The sequence below is a fragment of the Branchiostoma lanceolatum genome, chromosome 2 (genome assembly GCF_035083965.1).
Source record: "Branchiostoma lanceolatum isolate klBraLanc5 chromosome 2, klBraLanc5.hap2, whole genome shotgun sequence".
NCBI lineage: Eukaryota > Metazoa > Chordata > Leptocardii > Amphioxiformes > Branchiostomatidae > Branchiostoma > Branchiostoma lanceolatum.
In genome coordinates this window covers 28794871-28815787 of record NC_089723.1, presented here as the reverse complement: position 1 = coordinate 28815787, position 20917 = coordinate 28794871, and the positions used below count along the sequence as shown (strand labels likewise).

The 20917-nt window shown below is 43.1% G+C and overlaps 1 protein-coding gene across 2 annotated transcripts; it reads right to left on the bottom strand.

Annotated features, from left to right (window-relative positions):
- Positions 1 to 1535: 1535 nt before the first annotated feature.
- LOC136428423 (insulin gene enhancer protein ISL-1-like) lies at positions 1536 to 20687 on the bottom strand. 2 transcript variants are annotated; one of them, XM_066417903.1, is made up of 8 exons: positions 20505 to 20687; positions 18363 to 18552; positions 15878 to 16137; positions 12957 to 13243; positions 5981 to 6028; positions 4691 to 4888; positions 4032 to 4112; positions 1536 to 3067 (listed from the first exon to the last, which is right to left on the bottom strand). In XM_066417903.1, the coding sequence occupies exons 1-8, from the start codon at positions 20557 to 20559 to the stop codon at positions 2894 to 2896; spliced, it is 1293 nt and encodes a 430-aa protein (XP_066274000.1). In that variant the 5' UTR covers positions 20560 to 20687; the 3' UTR covers positions 1536 to 2893. The 2 variants fall into 2 exon arrangements, with proteins under 2 accessions (XP_066274000.1, XP_066274002.1); XM_066417905.1 differs by lacking the exon at positions 4032 to 4112.
- Positions 20688 to 20917: the final 230 nt, after the last annotated feature.

Here is a 20917-nt window from a genome sequence, read left to right as displayed (position 1 = left end):
ATACGTTGACGGATGGAAATGACACCACACATTATGGTAAGAACAATATGAGTGCGTGGTGGTAGTTCAAGAGGTATTTGTTTGTAAACAATATGTGCGGAACATCAAGTGATTGTCTTTGTTTTGCTCTTACAGGGAGAACAGTATCATTGCTCTATATCATATACCACACATCAAGGACATTTGTAATTCCATCAGACTTTCTGAAAACGAAATAAAGGAGTGACAATCATCTTTCAAGGCCTGCTTTCTATAGCACCTAGCCTTGGACAATTAGGCGTCATAAAGTATGATTTTAATGTTCTAATGGGGCTTAAAATGTATAGAAAATAATGTCAGTCTTATTTTCATCGCGTTGGGGGCTTTCGTCAACAAAGGAGTCGGAGAAAGTATTTCATTTCGCCAAATTTTGGACTGTTTTTGTACCGTAAAATCAAGATATCCGAATCCCATTTTTCATAATCTCACACAGAATGTGAGATTATTTTATTTATTTCTAGAAAGGAATTTGCAACTCAAGCTAAAGAATATTGCCGCAAACGAAAATTCAATCTCGAAATATTCATGCGCTGCGATACATACGACTGTATCAGAATACCTTATGAGAATTGAACGCTGTCTTTGTTGTGTTCATAGAGAATATTAGCACTTATTTTCTACTTTGTTCTTGTCACTAGACCCTTCGGTTCCTCTGTACTCCTTTCCTGCACGTCTGCTCCCTAAGACACCCCGATCTCTGGCAACCCTCCCTTGGCTAGGCGTCTAGGTAAACACGGTAGTCCGCCGATTGTTCCCCCATTATCCACGTCATTGGCGTATTACCTTCCCTGCCGCCCCGGGCTGTAAGAGATGCCCGCAAATAGAGCCTGGCGACCGCCGGTCTTTACTGCCAGCAATCGGCGCTCTTTTGGCGTGCTGAACTGTAGCCTGGGGGCGCGCTAGCCGCCTTTCCATTGGCCAACCCGCCTGTCTGTACAGATGTCCGACATCCTCCTGCAAATCTCTCCTCCTCGTGATCAAGATGCGGCGAGATGATAAAGGTGTATCTTCTCCACCGGCTAATCCTCGCGAAAATAAATTTGTATAATCTTTCACTTCCGCGCCACATTCGTCACACACCGGCGCTATAAAGACGGGGGATAATATTTCTGCAAACCCGCATCAATTTGGGACGACACTTTTCCCACCCGTGAGTAATGACGCTGCGGTGTACTGTAGGGCAAATAAAATTCTTCCGCATAAAATCTAAAGCCTCGCGGGCTGAAGGCAGACTAACAACAGCTTTCTTGTTGATTTTGTAAGACAGGGGAGTTACAAATGACAGAATTCGTCACAAATTAACGCTTATTTTCGGACAGTGAGGAACCTAGGATATAACTTATGACCATTCTGGGGATACGACCTATGAACCTATTTAGCGTATAATGCAATACTCGCCAGACTTTACAAGCATGTGAATATATTCAAATACCAACTGGCGTGAGAAGAATATAGGTTCGTAAGAATATCTAAGACAGACGACAAGACTCTGAAGATTTTTTGGAAGGGAATTCGCTTTTTATTTCAATGCGATCACTCCCCTGCTAAAAAGCCGTTGACAACGTCAACGTCGGCCATACATCTTTATATATATGTACATATACAAAGTCAATAAATAATGCCACTGAGATATGACTGGACAAGGTTCTCTACACAAGAAACTCCGTTGAGAGACCGGGTGGAAAATGTAGGAGACAGATAAAGAAGCTGCGCAATGATCGTTATGTCCGCCATCTAACATTTTTTTCACTGCTTCATCTCACAGAGATTTCACCTCTTCTTATTTGTTCTACTGCCACAACTCCTTGATCGACCCCCCCTCCCTCCCTATTTTCAAGACATGACAATGCAAGCACAGACGATCAACATGGACACAATAAAATATACAAGCAACGTAAACTTGCTGGACGGACTGTTGTTTTGAGGAAAACAACGATTAAAACGGAAGTTTCACCATTTGTATCAGATTTAACGACTGAAAGTACCAATATTCTACATATTGTTTGGCCAAATCTGCTAATCATGTACAAACAACGTACTCAGCAGTTGTCATGGTATAACTGAATGGATTCAGAATATTAAACAACTTTACGTTTTTTTGTAAGCTGAAAGTATGTAGTCGGGAACATTCATCGCGAATCTTTGTAAAAATAGAGTCCGTGTAAAACTAGAACTGTTTCCCGACACTACAGTTTTATGTTTGACATGGCGTCTGAAGTTGATAATGGTTTGGATTTTCTATCTCAACATATCGTGGTCAAGCTATCGGGAACGGTGGTTGTTGGAAGGAGTCAGAAACGAGAAGAAATAGCGGCAAAAAGTTAAAACCCTGACAATAGGGCTCTCTCAACGTTTGAATAAAGTCGTGTTTTTTTCCTGACTTCCCTCCAACTCACCCATTCCTTAAGCTCACTGTCATGAAGAAGAAGAAGTCAAGAACAGATCATCAAACTGAGTATTTACACATAAGAAACAATATGTCTCTCTCCGCAACTGTATTTGTGGCTATTTTATCATAAACGGTGGCGGAAGCGGTCACAACGATATCAGCCAGTCGTCAATGCCTCCTGAGACTGAAACTCACATTATGTATGGTGGTACTTCAAAAGATATCTTTGTTACTGGAAGAATGCTTGACAGATGAAGGCCTGGGTTGGGACACCACGAAACCCCTCACTGTGCCGGGCAACGAAGACTATACGACCAACATGTTTCCACGCAAAGATCGGACAGACGGTAGAAAAAACGGGAGTATGGCTGTTTCGCACAAGTCATTTCTTTTTACTAAATCATTTTTGGCGCAGCTTTATGCCCCTCCCCATCACGTACACGAAGAATCCTGGCCGGCAGGTGGTTAGGTACAGGTCACCGGGTTAGGTGGACTGGCTCCGACGGGCATCTCTGGTCCTCCCGGCGGGGGCACACCGGGTCCGTTCCCGTTAGCTTCACCGGGTCCACCCGGAGCCGGCATCCCAGGCCCGGGCTGTGAGGTCGGGACATTTCCACTGTTGTGGTCGAACGAACTTACCTGTAGGTTAACACAAGAAGAGAAGAGCATGCGGTATTTTGAATTATTCAATCATCTCGTAGTCATGTTTGCTTATCTTGTGTCCTATATGTACACATACACACGTACGTGTGGGGTGGGGGCATGTAGATATGGTGTGTTTGTTCTTTAATTGAGCCCTGCCCACCCGGTGAACTACATGACCTGTGCAAGCACACCTATCTCTACGTTATCTTCCCTTACCAGACATGTGATGCCCTACTAACAGTCACAGGCGATAAAAACCAAACATACACCAAACACAGACTACAAAATCTAGACGCTACGATGTTACTGTTTTAGCGCATCAACATACAACTATACACTGAATATCATCTGATTGTCTATAGCTGTAGACTTGCCGTACATTCTATCAAGTGAAAAACTATGCCGTGAACCTAGGGAAATACTAAACCAATCTAGTTCGCGTGACAGCACAATGTGAGATTCCTTTCCAATCAGCGATGCCATCGTCTGAGTTTCATCTCTCGTGCAGTGAGATTACCGTGATGTACCGGCCAAAGGTCACGATCATTACTGAACTTCACGACTTTGCCAGACGTCATATAGGTGGCGAGAGGTTGTCTGCACAAGCGTGGATCAAAGTTGTTGCTTTTTCTCTTTTTTTCTTTCTATTGACGCGGAGAATTTTGTCATTAGAAATATTCTGAATTGTAGAGAGCTTGCCCGCTGGTCTTAAAGACTACGAGGGTTGCGTTTTGGCAATAGTTGTACTCCCATGTTGAAAGAACTGGATTTGAAATGTAATAGTTTTGGACAACTCGACCTTTTTTCCATTTTCTGGTTTCCGTGTATGATCTAAACAATTATTTCCAACTGTGCCCAACTTGAGAGAAAGTCGAAGCATGCAACTTTGGATTTGTAAGGGTATCGCATCGGAGTATGACTGTGGAAGCAACTTTGGATTTGTTAAAGGGTATCGTACCGGAGTATGACTGTGTGGATGGAGGGTCAGTACCATCATGCCTCCCCCACACGGTAGCTGAGCGTGGACATCCCCGGATTTCTACACATGAGTACAAGGGCACAGTAAGAGCTCAGCACATGCCTAGCATTATCAAATCCGCATTTCAACATGATACCCCGAAACATGGTTGACAATTTGAATAAATAGCATTGTCAATAGCGATGCTGGGCTGGCGGTTGAAATTTGACGTGGACAACGTACAATAAACTATTGGGCTGATTCGCACGGAGTTGGAACATTCATTTTTACCAGATCAAACTACCAATATGACAGTTAACATTGAAGGGTAAATCTTAAAGCGCAGTTGCATTTTAACATAATGTACCCGGTGTTTAGTATATGCTAAATTTTGCCTATATAAAAATCAAGACATGAAAGCACGCGCATTTCGTGAGAACCGTACATTTACCTGTGCTAGTCGATATTGTCTACATCACGAAGCTAACTTAAATCATGTAAAGTCGCGAACTGACAGCCTGAAAATCATGAAGAAAAGCCCGAGAAAAACCGCTAGTCTGCCCACAACGCGATACCGAAACTCCGCCCATTACTATTCACCAACCTCTTCAACAAGGGTCTAAAATTAAGAAGGTGGAAGATGATAGAAAGTGGCTCACCAACTGTTGAAAGGCGGGCTGTTCTATATCACTTTGCAAGGCGAAGTCGCTCAGAGCTTTCCATGGCGGTGGTTGTTGGTAACTCTGTACTTCTACGGGGTTGGCCTGCATCTGGCTCTCGTGTCTGACGGGCTCCTGTGCCACCATCGGCACCCCGTTCAACCGCCCGATCCCTGACATCCCGTTAGGGCTGGCAGTCTGCGGAGAGACGGGAACTCTGCGGTGAGAAGCTATCGTATACGAGCAACAACACACACTGAAAAGAGGACACACCGTGTTGGAGGGCGTGGAAAAACAAAAATTGGCTTTAATTTTTGTCAAAAATACTGATCGAAGAATAGATAATTTTTAGAAATTTAAGAAAGGGTAATCATTATATGATTATGGTTAGGGGTGGATGATGGTTTATAAATGAAAGTTGGAGGGATGGAAAAACAAAAACTGAATTTTATTCACGTGTTTCATTACAATAAACATTTTTACTAATCGAAAAAGAAATGATTTTGAGACATTTGAGAAAGAGTAATCGTCAGATTATTATGGATGGATGATGGTTCAGAAACGACATTTGAGACCGGTCTATTTCGCGTCACCTAATTACAAAATCTGAAATTACTGAATTTCACTAGAAGAAAAAATACTGATTGAGGAATAGATAATTTTGAGAAATTTGAGAAACAGTAATCATCAGATGATTAGGGGTGGATGATGGTTTGGAAACGAAATTTGAGACCGGTCTATTTTGCATCACTTAATTACAAAATCCCGCAAACATATATGTCAAAAGTAACGTTTCTCCACATGATGTGTCCATGTACACATTTACACACAATATACACCTCCACACACTATGTACACCTTCATACTAGCTCAACCTCTCAGGCAACAAACGTTTTCTTTCACAACGGTTATTAGACATAGACATTCACACTGACACACGGTACAACACGAACTGACTGGAAAAGGGTTTACACCACAGATGTTTGAATGTCAGGGGAAAATTTGGCGGGAAACGTACACTCGTGAGAGTGTACTACAACCAACAACTAGTGTTGAGCTGTTCAACATTTGTTGTTCTTGTTGTTGTTGGATGAGTGGGGAGGGGGGTGGAAACCGGCTTCCGGGTCCGCAAATGTGTACAGATGCTCTGCAGTATCTGTTGTTCTTGATATGATATGATTTTTGATAATGATGAAATGATATGAGCATGAAGACATATGCTTTAGTGATGGGTACATGTTTTTAAACGTGCGGTTCTAAACACTATGTACAACGTGTTATTGTATTTACCATGTCATCGGGCAGCGTATCCCACACAATAGAGTCTGAAGATAGGTCCTGCAAAAACGAAGATCATACAAAAATTCTTTTAACATTTTTACATTGGCCTTCCTCGAGCCAAATGAAAATTTCAATATATAAAAAGAAAACAAGGAAAAGATATTCCACAACATCGGAGCATTTTTGACAGACACTGCAAAGCGTCTGCAGAATATTAATACATCATACGCACGAGTTAATGCTGTTATTGTTAAGGTTATTAAGATACAACGGAAGATACAACACACTACGGTTGGGGAAATGTAATAGGACTTATTGCATATGAATGTGTCACGGAAACGGATTAGGTGGTACAAGGTTGGCTTCCATAAAATCTTCGAGCCCTCGAAACAATAAGGAACATTAATCAGTTTGCGGAAGCGACGTTTCTCTTTCAGACTTCTTGCCATAACATCTAGCAATGCAATGATATTATGTTGCTCTGTAATCGTACATACTGTTTTCAACTCTAGTAAAAAAATCATGAGAGTGAATATTCCGTCAGGAAATCTACCTTGACGTGATGGTGCAATGTTAAGTTATTATTCACAGAGCAACCAGAGAAGTCAAACAGCCACATTGAGTAGATAGGCCTTGTCACCAATGTCTTCGTAAAGCCATGTCATTACGATGGTCGTATTAAGAACTATACATCCAGACAAGAACAACGAAATATCACCGGGCGCCAACTACAGTTGGATAGAAATCCAAACTCCACGCACGCACAGAGACGTGCAACAAAACGGTAAAGTCGGCCCTCCAGTGAGGGTCAAATGATCCCGTCAAGGTCAAATTGAACAATAAAACGGTCATCAACGCATCGGTCGTCACCATGGCCTCATCATATCGACCACCGGCTGACGGGTTTAACGACCACAGACATGTCCTAGCCGCTGTGCATGTACTCGCGTTCTGTTCGTCATTCCCAACTCGCAGCCACACACAGAAAACTTCCTAACTCTTCTGTAATCACTGTACAGCTTTTGTAAAGTATTCTAAGACCGAAAACAATGTAATTTTGATAAGTAAACAGCTTTCTTTGTGCAGTCATATCAGTCAGCGTAAGAATAATGTTCTGGCCTTGATCTAGCGCAGGCTGACAAAAGAGACGAAGAATCGGAGGAAACGGAGAAACAACATTTTCTATACGTTCCTGACATTTCCTAACGAAAAAGCAAACAACATTTTAGTTAAGCAACATTAATGTTCTTCTATCTTCCTTAATTCATATATCAAGCTACAAAGCATATCTTTGTCAAGAAATTTACTTAAAAATGACGGAATATAGTGTCATTTTCTTGAAGATTTCAAAACCGTTCTACGGTGTGGGTAAAAAGCTACAGGACGTGATTTCACCTGCTCAGATGTCCCCTCATACTCTACTCATACTTGGGCATTTCAAACCTATACGAACAAATATTATACGATTGAAAAACATCGTTGCAAATTAAGTTCAGGTTTATCCCAGGTTTGAAAACATATATACAAAGAAAGTTTTTGTGGGAATAGAATATAACGCAAAGCAATACTTGAATACATCATGGCAAGAAATGCGAATCATGTACAACGCATTCAGACGACAAAATATCAGCCACAGAAATGGCGGGAAGTGTCCGACCTTTGGCGTCTCACGAGATTTGGGACGGTAGAGTCGCTCAGCAGGCATGTTTAAGTGTCATGTATCATCACAGGGGGGGCACGTTCCTCATATTAGCAAGAATCACAAACCTATCTATCCTCATATACACCTAATCTCAACATAAACACCGTATCCTCATATACACCTAATCTCTCTACTGAAAAAGTACGACCTCAAATTTTGTTCATTTGTGTCGAATTTGAAACGTCGGACGTTGCGGAGGTTTGATCTGTCCATTTTACAAACTATTAGAGTACCTCTACTGTTTACACCAGTGTTTGCTACATAGTTTGGCGCAACGGTTTCTAATGTTTAACTTTAAAACGATAATATCTAATATTAAAAAAATATGATCTTTCAATCCTCACGGTAAAATATGACTTATCATGAAACAAAGTCTCAATTCTCGACACTCTTATAAGAAATATTCAGACTCAAAATACTTTTCATTCATTCATCTGAAAAGGCGAAAATTGAAATGTAGTCATATTTTTTTCCGTAATTACCATCATTAATCAAGACCACTGTAAATTACTACCTCACACTGGTAGTGAGTGTCCATTAAAGAGCTGACGAATTTATAACGGTTGAATGAATAACACGCTTTTCTGTTCATTTGTGAGTGAAAAACGGCTATGCGACGATTGCTACCTCGGTTCATTACCCTATCTTGTTATATAACTGTTCGAAAATGTGTTAAGTTCTCAAGAAAACTCAGCTTTCTTTTATTTAAAGATTTCCAGAGTATATAGGACAAGTTGACACCGCTGGGTTTCCAATTTTAGGTCCTCCTAAACACCACATTACGCCGGGCCCATTATTCAAGGACAAAACGTTGCAATTGAAAGTACCAAAATGATAATGGTTGGATTACGGACGTGTTTAAGGCTTAATGACAGCTGCACGGGCTAGCCAAGGGCAAAATGTTGCACCGAGAGCATTAAGGTGAACACAAACAAAGGTGAACGCTACCCTACTGACAGGTGCGACCGAGTGAACGTACCGTTTGTAACGGTCGCGGGAACGGTCCGTAGGCTCCGCAAAACATTTCGAACGCTCCCGACAAGACATGGCGACATGATAGCCGTTAGAATCCGTACACCGTGTTTATACTGTTACCAGATACGTCCTGATCGCTAACAGTACACAAAATACTGGTGTACAGTTCCTCAACTAGGACTCGATATAGATGAACGTTTTCATACCAACTTTTTCTTCCTCTTCTTCTTTTCTCAACACGCTGAATTTTTTTAAAATCTAATTGTAATATCGTATACTAGTAGGTTCAAGTCAAGTTGCGCTCAACATAGATTTTATTGTGTATGAAGTTTAGGAAGTGGTGTAATATTTTTGATAGTGTGTAAGATCGTCAACGTCAAGAAGATAGTTTCTTAATACGTTTTAAACATTTGATGTACAAGACTTCGAATTTTGAGGGGAAAGGGGGGCTTGCGCCAGCCTAAAGTAGAGGCGCGGTCATATTAGTCGAACGATTTTTTGTCGTCTGTTTTTCAGAGAGACTTTGACAGAGTCACAGAAACTAGTTATTGACAAGGGTCTGTTGCAACATTTTCTGTCAGAATACAGCTGGATTTTTTACGACACATACACGACTACCCAAAGAGTGCCATCAATAAGCTGCAGAAGACCTAGATGTTGTTTTATCGTATGATGAATGTGAGCGGGCCCTCAGCAGCCATGTTGGAACCGAAGCACCCGTACGAGTAGCACGGCATCTCGTTTAGAAACTCTAGAAGCTGCAGGTGACAAAGGACAACTGATGGGGTGTAAAGTAGGCACCGTTGTACCGCTCACCAGTGTACATAAACCGTACTTAGGGATGACATGATTCCGTAAGGACATCACAGGGAACATTTGTTGTTTTAAACAGCGAAAGCAAAGAAAGTTGTCAGGACCTGAGCAAACCGGGGCTAACAGTCCGGTATGGCCGTCCGGTGAGGTACTGTGATTTGACAGGTGCATCCCAAACACCACATACTGTAGCAACAACATCGCGTAGTAACGATGCTATTTTTTCGTGGGTGTAGATTCTTACATCAGATTACGTTTAGGTATTTTCCTCCGCGATAAAACCTAGACTTTATCTCGTTAACCTATTTCTTGCACTGACTTCTGTTTACATTTCGATGGCACAAACTGGCCCTGGAATTCTCCACACTGCCGACATGTATGATTAAAAGAACGGCGTTCTTGAGCGATGGTTGATGATATTACCCGGATGTCACAAAACGATAACAAAAAAATTAATCAGGAATTTGCCTCACTTTGCGTGGTTTGTTTTGCTGGAATTTGAACCAATGAGATTGCTCGTTTCAACGTTGATTGGTTTCGAAGTGTACATTATTACAAACATGTAGCGGCCTTGTTGATCTAAGACGTTTCTAGCTGGGAGATTATCCATACATGTGTTATGAGTATATAAAACATCTAGAATTCATTTAGCAAATTTGTCTAACAAATACAAGTGAACACCACGCACATAGTTCTTAAAAGATGTTTTCTACGCAGACGTCGCGAGCGGCGGCCCAGATGATACAGCCTGCGGCACCTCGCATTCGGAAAGCAGTCTAAACCATCCGGTCACCACTGGTAATCAATTTGTACTACCGTTTTTGATCTTCTTAAATCAGTGTACTATTTTCGACAAGACATACCTAACAATGTAGCACAGACATGGTTACGTGTGCTTCTTCCCAGCCAGAACTGTATTATAAAAACCGTAACATGTTGTCACCGAAAAACAACTATATTCCTATCGGACTCAATACGGGAGGGACAAAGAAAATTCGGTCTGTAATGTCCCGAGGTTCCTATAGTGTCGTAGCGATCCTGACAAAGTCACAAATTGACTTTATTGTAATATATGATGTCGACTGGCTGGCTTGAGCTCGTTTGTAGCAACAGAAGGTGGAATCAGACGTGCAGAGAGCACCTCATTATTTCCCATTTTAGCTAAGACTTCGGCACACAGCTAGCCACTTATGTGTTATCCGCGTATTTATACAGACGCCACTACGGCATATGCTCCCGTCCGCGCACCCATTTTTCTTCCCGCTAGTGGGACGGGGGGAGGAATTATACCCGGAGAAAGACAGAGAAAGCGGAGGGAATTGGCCTAATTCAATCCATCGTCTGCCCATCTGTTCACTTCGGGGTTTATCAAGTTTCCCGACCTGTGAAACACAAATCCTTTTCCGCGAAACGAATAGGTCCATTTCAAGGCTGGCTGGGCCCGTTGTCCGCCGTTCTTTGGGGGTGGTGACACCGGTGACTGCGGCATTTGATGCCCGTGTGTTCCACAAGACGGGGTGAACATTATGTCCTGAGGGCTACTGCATACCCCATCTGCGCAACTATTGCCAGAAAGAGTAGGCACAATGTAAGACCAGGGATGAACCAATTTTAGGGATGAGTAAGCCCCATAGTAACACAGAACCCAGGGGTGACAAATGTTAAGTTAACATTTTGAAGAAAAAAAACAACGTTGCCACAAATGTTTCATGCCGCGCCATTTAAAACATGCCTACACGAATGTTTTAAGGCGCTCGTTTTGTACATTATCATTAGCTTTCCAGGTGTAGAAAAATCGTTCTCTAGTTTAGCCTTTGTAGCTTCTGTTGATCTAAATGTTCTCTCTATACTGATGGCAATGTTGTCCGTTTATCGTTAAAAAAGTCACGGTGTAAAAAATGCCCTGACTTCATAGCTACTGATCGCAAAGGACCTCCCCTGACACAACCATGCGCTAACAAGCCGGGAACATTTCTGACATCAGATTGATTCATCGATAAGAACGGCTGTTACAGGCTTCACCCAGACCCCCGCGACAACCCCGGGTCTAAGTGATTCTTTAGTTTCTTTCCGATGAAATAGTTTATGGCTTTTTCATTAGCCCGGTCGCCATTTGTGGTATAATTAGAATACGATGAAGTTACAGGTACTCCGAGTTGACCTTTCTGTTCGCGAACGCTTGCCTAATGCCCAAATAAGAGCATTCTTAGAGATTCAAATCAGTTCAACAAGAGTGTTTTCCTTTTTCGTTCAACAAAATCGTGCCATGAAAATTAAGGAGGCGTTTTTTTTTTCTGGTTGTGTTTGTACGTACGAATAAGCCGGATGTACATTTGTATACAGGTAAAGATCATAGGTCAAGGATATGATCTTTCTACATATTTTGATGCTCGTTCTCATCCTGCAAACCTATTCTCTGAAATGTTTTTATCGCTTGGTCTTTCCCTACATAAGTTTAGTGACAGCATTGTATATATTTTCAAATCTAGGGACTTAAAAAAAGGTCCCCGGAACTACTTAGTTACCTTCAGGTTAAATGCTCTTAACTAGAACCAACCGTGTTGACGTCATGTGGCTTTATTGAAAAGGTCTATTTAAGGTCATGATATGAAATGTGCCAAAAATGGTAAGACCGAAATCTCATCTCGAGCCCTTGTTCTCAAATGCTCGTATTTCCTTTGAATGGAACCACCCATCTAAAACATGAAAAAAAGTAATCTTATACAAATTTTCGACCTGGATATCTATATGAACATTGCGTAAGTGATTATGAGCGAGCGAGGCCCATTTTTGAAAACAGGTTCATTATTTGGACAAAACGTAGTACTTTCTTAGCTTACTCCTTGGAACATTTTGATAATGAATTTCTTAATCTACTTATTATTTCCTTGTACAATGTTAGTGCAAATTCGTGCTTTCTATGAGAATAGCACACGCAATAGCCGTATGTGTGTAGAACAGTTTGAAATAGAATCTACCCATGTGTCCTGCTCAAAGATAGACGTTGTTCACTAACGAATAATGAAAATATGATTCCGTCCATACCTAAAGGCATGTGTGCTCGAACATATTGAAGTAGTAGTGCGAAACGACCCCTGTCCGGGTGTACATGTATTACTTATGAAGACTAAGAGCCACCAGACGGGTGACACATTGAGCGGCAGACAAAAGAAAGTGACGAATGGATTCGTCGCAAAGTGGCGAGACCGAACATACGACCTTCACTCCCGGTTGCAAATGAGAGTGGTGCCCCCGGACAGCAGCACTTCCAACCGTCGGGCCACCTGGCTGCCGGCAGCCGCCGACGACTTCGAGAGGGATCCCGAAGAGATCCCGAGCATTCTTACAAGTCCGTATAGTGCGAGAATCTCATTCTGCAAATCTGCAGCTATGTATCGAAAGTGACCAAAAGCTCTACCGGTAATAACATGGATGTTTGATCTAATCGGAAGCGTACGCCTGCGAATTTTAGAGGTATTTGTAAACCGCACTCACCTGTTTTGAAGCTTGTTCTTGCATTTGTTTCATGAGGATAGATTTCTTTTTGTCTTTACATCGTTTGTTCTGGAACCAGACCCTGATGACGCGGGGTGACAGGCCTGTCATCTCGACTAACTGTTCCTTCATCAATGCGTCCGGCCGAGGATTGGCCGCGTAGCAAGTCCGTAACGTGTGCAGCTGCTTTTCGTTCAAAACTGTTCTGACTCGGGTGGGTTTGTGTCCGTCTTGTTTGTGAACCTGTGGTCTTCGTTGATCCGAGCGACCGTGCGACTCTGGGCGAGCTGGTTATAGTCGGGAGTGGAGGAAAGGGAAAGAAAAATTGGTCAGACAAAACTATAGCACCATCATGAATGAAAATACTACTTATGTGTATTCTTAGCTGAGTTAAATCACGCAAGTCGCGAGTAAAACATTGGCTTCTTGGTGGTTGTCATTGTCGTAATCTTATCGTAATCCTATGTATATTCAGAGAGACATGTATTGTGTATGTTCTTTGGGGGAGGGGGGGTTAAGGGTATACTACCTCACGTTACAAACAACATACCCCGCCCAGTGCTAGCCTTCCGTGCGGCCCTGACCACGGGTGAGCCGGCACGCGACTCGTATTGCCCGGTTGGTGTAGGCCACAGTAGGAAAACGATGTTCAAACTCTCCTCCGAACAATAAGTACTAATAAATTCTAAGAAACAGTGGCACTCTGTGTCCACTATATATATAGCTATCAGCGGGCGGTTGTGTACGCTTTATAATGATACCAAGTACACTATTCCAGCTTAGTGGAAGCCTAATGCCCTGTAACAATAGGTGTAATCTTGGACACATAGAAGGCTTGTTGTAGGGGCAATTTCTCTGTATAAAACTCCCTGTACACTTCTGGATGTTGTTAATAGGATTATGAACCCTCAAAGCTGATGGGAAAACCCCGTTGACGTTTTTATGTCATTCTTATAATCGGCAAAATTGTGTTTATGAAATTACTTAAGAAAAAACACTAGAAGAGACCAAAGATGCCAAAGTGTGGGAGTGAAATATGATTGAAAAAAAAAAGAAACGCACAAGAAAGGCTCTATCTTTCCACTGATTTGAGGTGTTTACCGGTCAAAACACATATATGAAACTAACGTTTATTTCAACTACTGCATGGAAACAAGGTTATTGCGACGGAGTCCAAAGTCCACAGCAAGATGCTTTTTAAAGACAATTTTTCACTCCCTCTTTTTCTATCACTTTTTGTCTAAAGATTGTGATTTGCTGGACAGTGATCAGTCGTGTACGTGTCCGCTTGGCTGGGTCAAAACTAAACTAACAATTACGCCCCACCCCACTTTCCCCTGTCAGCTCGTCGGCAGGCATGCCATCTGCTCCCCGTACCACCTGTTTGGCCTGGGTTCCGCCCGATGGTAAAGTCAACATATTAGTGCCTTATTACTCTACAAGGTACATACACACAACTCAGGATGTTTGCGTCGATATTCTGGAGGAAAGCTTGGCTTGTAGAGGCGGGTTTTAGAAACAGCTTACCTTGTATGATTACGCGACACCCGACCCGTAAAATAAATGCGCTAGAATAACCTGACTCGCAGAGCACTCACTGGCTCACCACACCGCCACAGACTAAACTGAATATAGCGCATATGCCGCGGGATTAAAGACAACCACTGTTACTGTGTATTGTTCTCACTGTGACATAAAAAATGGTTTATGTCCGTTCTAGCCTCGACGTTTCAAAGAGGTTTTCTGTCAACAATTGTGGTCGACGCCGGAGCAGCCAGATGAAAAACCAACAGAGGTGACAGGGCCACGCCACCAGGATGGCTTCCCCACAGTACGACTCAATCTAGCGTGAATCCCAGAACACATACTTGCCACAATTACCGCTAATCAGCTTGTCAGCGAAACGGGTACAACGCGAACATTTTTCATCATCGCTACGAGCCACCCCCCATTTTCACTCCAACTAATTTTCCTGCCTAGCCCGCGGGCTCCGTTCGGGTAATTTGGACGGTGCTCCATAGTCTGTAAATGCCCGGCGCAAGCTGTCACCCACCAGGGGTACCTATAGCCTGCAGCTATACATCTGTAGCCCGGCTATATAACTGACGGGACCCACCTGTCAACGACGACTTCTTTATCTTTTTTTTTACTCGCGAGCAGAGTAACAACAATCCTGAAAATTTCCGCACTCACAAATTTACAGATGGACGGTCTCGTGTATGCATGCATGCTTGTGTGTGTCATTTGATTATTACAAGGACAACGTATTTTTTTCAGCTTGTTAGATATTTAAATTCTAAGCTTTTTCAACCCACGGCACAGGATAGCAAGGACGGATACGGGGAGGGGACGGCCCCGATCGCCTTCCGAGCTAACGCCGGTGGACACACAAGGCTCCCCGGCGTTGATTACGTGTACGCCGCCACTACAACTAGCGAGTCCCTGAAATTACCCCTCTCCAATCAAAATAAAAAGTGGCACTCCTAGCCGAAGAGTGGTTTCAATCCCCTGTCGAGTGCGGCATCTACATAGAGAGATTATCGAGGACCACGCCAGATTTTTTTAAACAGCTCAAAGAGAAGAAAAAAAACCTCGAAATTTTAAGTGTTTGTAATTTCTACCCACGTGCATTTTTGAAACGTGCACCGCTACATAAATGCAACATGACTTGTTAACTCACTTCTTGCTGCACGCTTGTGAACTGTTGTTAACCTCTAGTAAACGCCGTACATACTCAAGTTTACATTAACGTTTTTAAAACCTAGATGCGAAGATAACCGTTCTATGGGGTCAGGTTTAGGCTAATGTGCGTGTATGTAAAGATCGCGTGATCCTATTAACTACAGTACACCTTAGAGCAGATCGTTCAGCTACCTGTGCTAAGTTGTGGAGTATAACGGTGCGTTGATAGCTGTACTTACTTGCCATTTCGAGGTCGGTACTTCCCAGGCTGGCTCTACCGTTAGAATCCACATTGTTCGACGCCCTCTCTAGGACCTCGTGGTCGGCCTTACAGAACAGACCATCCTCCCTGAGCGCGAATTCGTCCCCCGGAATAAGCTGCCGACTGCACGCCACGCAACGAAAACAGTCTATGTGGTATATCTTGTTCCTCGCACGCATTACGAAGTCGTTCTTGGTGAAGCCTAGGCTGCATTTAGCGCACTTGGTTCCGAATAACCTGGAATAGAAAAAGGAATTGGTTGTATTATTATTATACGGTACAGACCAAAAATATAAAGTTTGTATGTGATCGTGTTTCAACGTGTTCCTTATTCATGAATGATACACCTTCGGTATAGGCTCTGTCCCATGACAGTAGGGCTACTCAGGTGTCTCCTAGCGCTACAGTAAATTACAGTCGTGTACTGGGAGGACCAAAAACCGTCCAAAAAAGCACGCTGTCATCCCACCAGCTACCAGACGAACATGGTTTCTATAATCGATTGTACGGGAGTGTATCCATATACAAGGACTGAATGGCACAGCATGTGTAACGACGCATTGAGGCTAATTCAGACTGTGCATGTATGGGCCAGGTGGAATAACACAGGGGTCATCACAACCCGAGAGCCCCGGACAATGGCTGACCATAGAACCACCGCGACCAGGTTACAATCGAACATCGGGTTGACACTGGAAAAACTATTTTCCGTCTAGAGGACAGATAGACGTGTTCCTATCCTAATCTGTTGTTGATTTCTCTTAACGATACCGGCTTTTGGAGAGGGGATTAGCCCGGAGTGTCTACGGGACAGGTGCGAGATTCAGCCGAAGACCGTTCTAAGACACTACGGTGTCTATATCTACGCTGGATGACGTTGCTGTAATACACAGACTTTTGAGGAACAAATCATTTCTGTGAAACTGTTTCGGTTGTGGGTTTTGAGTGAGCTAGTTTATTTCGCCAGGCAAGGCTAGCGTTGCCGAGTTACGGAAGCCAATATTCGAACACCGAAAGTCGAGATTTGTTTGTGCAAACGTTCCCCGTAAACAAATCCTGTACATGTTTCTACCCCAGCCCGTCTCATCGCAAAAATGTGTTCCCAAAATGAAGAGAATAAAGGAGAATACAGTCAACAGAATTTTCATAACACCGGTAGCATCCGTAATTTGACAAATGGGAAAACAATGATGCTTTGTTGATGTCTAAATGCGGTACATTTGACGTTCGCTTAGCTACCGCGTACAGTATAAGTATTATAGACGCACAAACATTCTTTGGTTTCTCTCCTGTTTTCCAACCCAGGTTTAAATATTGCGTTTCCAGACAAAATTATTGGTACAACAACCACCTTATTCTTTGCTCTCCTCTGAAGAGGAATCAAACTGCATTGTATGTCTTTGTTTTTTGTTTAGCACACATTGGAGCTGTCAACAAGTGAGCGATGGGCTCATTCGTCTCAGTATCCTTCTCGTCAACCAGTCAAGGTTTTAAAAGAAGATTCGGTTTAAGGCCTGCAATCCTGTCTCTTGAGTCCAGATCAGTAGGCCATCTAGGTGGTAAATGTGGTTGTACTTAAAAACCTCAGATTGTCCTGTTTTAAAAACGACGGTGTGAATACTTAAGACTATTGTACTGTATTGAACAGATGTTCACCGATGGGTTTTATCATCAACTTTTATGTTTTGAAAATCAGCTGACAGCCCCGTATAAAAATGCTGTGTGAATCTGTCCCTGTCTCCAACCAGTGTTCACATAGACAGGGGGGTCATCAAGAATTACGTCAAGCTATCATTTAGACGAACTGAGCAAAAATTATAGAAGAACGTCACAACCGGCTTAGATAATAAAGATGTGCTGTTGTGTAGCGTTAGTTTATGTATTGTCGACCTATTGTTGTGGGCCTCTAATTTCATGTATGTGTACAACAAACTCTACAGGGACACAAAAACAGAAGCTAAGCTATCGGTTAATCTGTGAGCCTATCAATGTGGTATGTAGGTATAGGAAGGTGGAGGGGGTCATTCTTCGTGTAGGGTTGGTATAACCTTTGACGGAAACGATGTGGCATCAAGCACCCGAATAACATTACAGATCCGGACAGTTTCGAAATATCAGTACGAGTGTGTTACGATATCACTGGAAGCCAAAACCTCAGGAAACCCCGCCTCCGCATGTAACTACGTGATTAGTGAAAAACCCACATGTGTGTTTTTCTTCATTTACATGCTGTGCGTTTGAGACTCGGACGCCATGTCACGGAATAATGCAATAAATCATATATAGAAACGAGATCACTTCAACGTATTCCACTTCGCATTGGTGTATACAGAGCATTCACTACAATACAGTACCTAAGATTTTGAATAAAAGATAATCATCTTTCAAACGGTGTGTGTGTGTGTGTGTGTGTGTGTGTGTGTGTGTGTGTGTGTGTGTGAAAATAAAGTTGAAGACCTCACCTTACGTAGCACCTTTTACAATACGTTTTCCCTTCCCTAACGAAGCAAGTGCAGGTTTCGTCTAGGTATTGGTTGCAGTCGGAGCACTTGAGGCAGGCGGCGTGCCACTCTAGGTCGGGCGCCACCCGGAGGATGTACTGGTCGTGGATGTGCGACCCGCATCCCACACACATGGCATTACGGCGATTTTCTGGTTTAAACGTGTGTGGGGAGACAAGAGACAGTATTAAAGATAAGTCAACAACACAAAGGAAACCTCGCTATTTGCTGGAACTGCATAATGCTTAAACACACAGGTATTATTCACATACAGGTAGGACAAGTAGGTAAATGTATGTATTTTTCAGGTGCTTGATTCATATAGTACTTCAAGATATGGGCGAACGTAGGTCAAAATCATACGCATGCAAGTTCAAATCTAGACTGTCCAACTATTCAAAATTGTTGACAGCCACGGATAGTAAAGATGCACGTCTTTTGGATGATGTGCCCCTAGAACACTATGTAGTCACGTTCTTCGCTAACCGGCAAATTTGATTTTACAACCGTTGTCGGGGGATTGACACACTCAAGACGCTGCGTGAAGTCAGAGGGGTCCGTAGAGCGCACCTTGGTACTTTATTACATGTTAATAACAGTGTGTGGATCGGACATCTGTATAGTCAATGTCCCTCCAACTAGTTTATCAACCGAAAATTGTCATATCCTTTTCGTAATTGTCTAGCATTTGGATGTCAGCTAAAATACTTCCTCATTCGTAGGCAGCGTCTAACAGGACTTAATAACTTTCACAGCAATAAACAATGCTGGTTGAAAGGAGAATCCCTTTGTCGTTCTTTTTTTTAAACGCTGACCTAGTGCCGTCCACTTGGGGGTTCCCACAAACAATAACCTCAACATAAATCCACTTTCAATGATAAAAGAGTAAGTAATAGCCGGCGTGCTTCCTAATTGAAGTACAAGGATTCTCACGATTGTCTTGAAAGATAAGCATGCCCAGAGACATTTTGATTACTACACACGAGAGGGTGACCAAATGGACTTTGTGTTGTTATACACGTTTTGTGGGAGGGGTGTACTAAGCCGCATGATATGTGATTTCAGCGCGAATGGCTTATGAGTGCAAGAAATGTGCTAAGGGTCTTTGGCGGGACCCACAGTATAGTACTACAGCAAGAACACCGTACTCATAACACACACATACACACTCACACGCACAGAGACAGGGCGGAGCAAACTAGCCGACCACTGACTGGAACAAATGGCATAATGACATACAATTAGTCTAACCAAACGTCACGAAACTGTCCTTTTGATCGGCCAGTCTTCACGTCTTTCATGCTTAGACAGCATAAGTTCGTCTTGAGAGGGTGGGCGGTAGTAGGAAAGTTTCGTTGCATGCTAGCACATGGACAAAGCTGTTTCGCGTATGTCAGACTACTAGTACACTGTGGTTCGCCACTACTTGCCAGGAGGATACACATATCATGTAAATTTGGTGTGTGTCGGCTGGCCCCATTGTTTGAGGGAGGTGCCATATGCCAGCACTGATCTAGGCCAGCGACAATTTTATCGAAGCAGGTGAATTATTACAGCGATTTGTGTTCAGCCAACACGGGGCCGTACAAATGTCAGTGTGTCGACCGGCGTGTGTGTACTACCTGTACGGGCCGCTCGCACAGTACAGCCCGTAAAAACATCTTAGACAAACAACTACAGACGGACTTTTTTTACAGTGTAGTCTTAAAGGTTCTGTGTCACAAGTCACTAAATTTGCTGTAACCATCTACCTGTGGGAACTACATGACAACAGAGAGATGTTGCCCTAAGGTGCCTAGTGCTAAACAGGTCCCGGTATGGACACTACTGGTACCGGTGTGCCCAACACCACACTACGGGCCTGTCTACCTAGGCTGCGTGGAATGTTCGAGCCTGGATTGGTAGAAATTTGCCGTGAACAGGACTTCTGTCTTTACGTGTGATTTAAAGGTATAGGAAGGCATCGAGTTGACCATAACAAGCTAAGAGTTTACGACGACTCATACAGAGAGTACAAGTAACCAATCCACGCTGCCTAGACCAGGCGCTATAGGATATACACACATGTGGGTACGGTACGGACTCGGCGCGAGTGCGTCTTACTTTTAGGAGGATCGCCGGGCATCGCTGCGGACTCGATGGGCGGTGAGTGGTTCATGAGGCCGTCGGTCCTGGTGATTTCTACTCGCACCGCCAGCTCGACTCGTCACTGCCGCCAATACGTGTAGTCAGAATGGGTGGTCTGTACTGATAACTCGTGTGCCCAGCTGACACAAAATACTTAAAAAATTCCCAACTCTCTGGGGCGGGCAGCGCGATTGGGCACGCAGCAATTTTCTGAGCACGTGACGACGGTGACTTGAGAGACGACCGCTGATTGGTCGTCGCCGTTCGCTCGTCGCGGGTTTTCCGTGACCCCACCAGCACTGTTTATGTGTAATCAAGAAAGGTTCTCTTTTTAACCTTCTCGGTGTAATATCTAATCGTCAGAACCTGCAATTGCATAATATAAACTG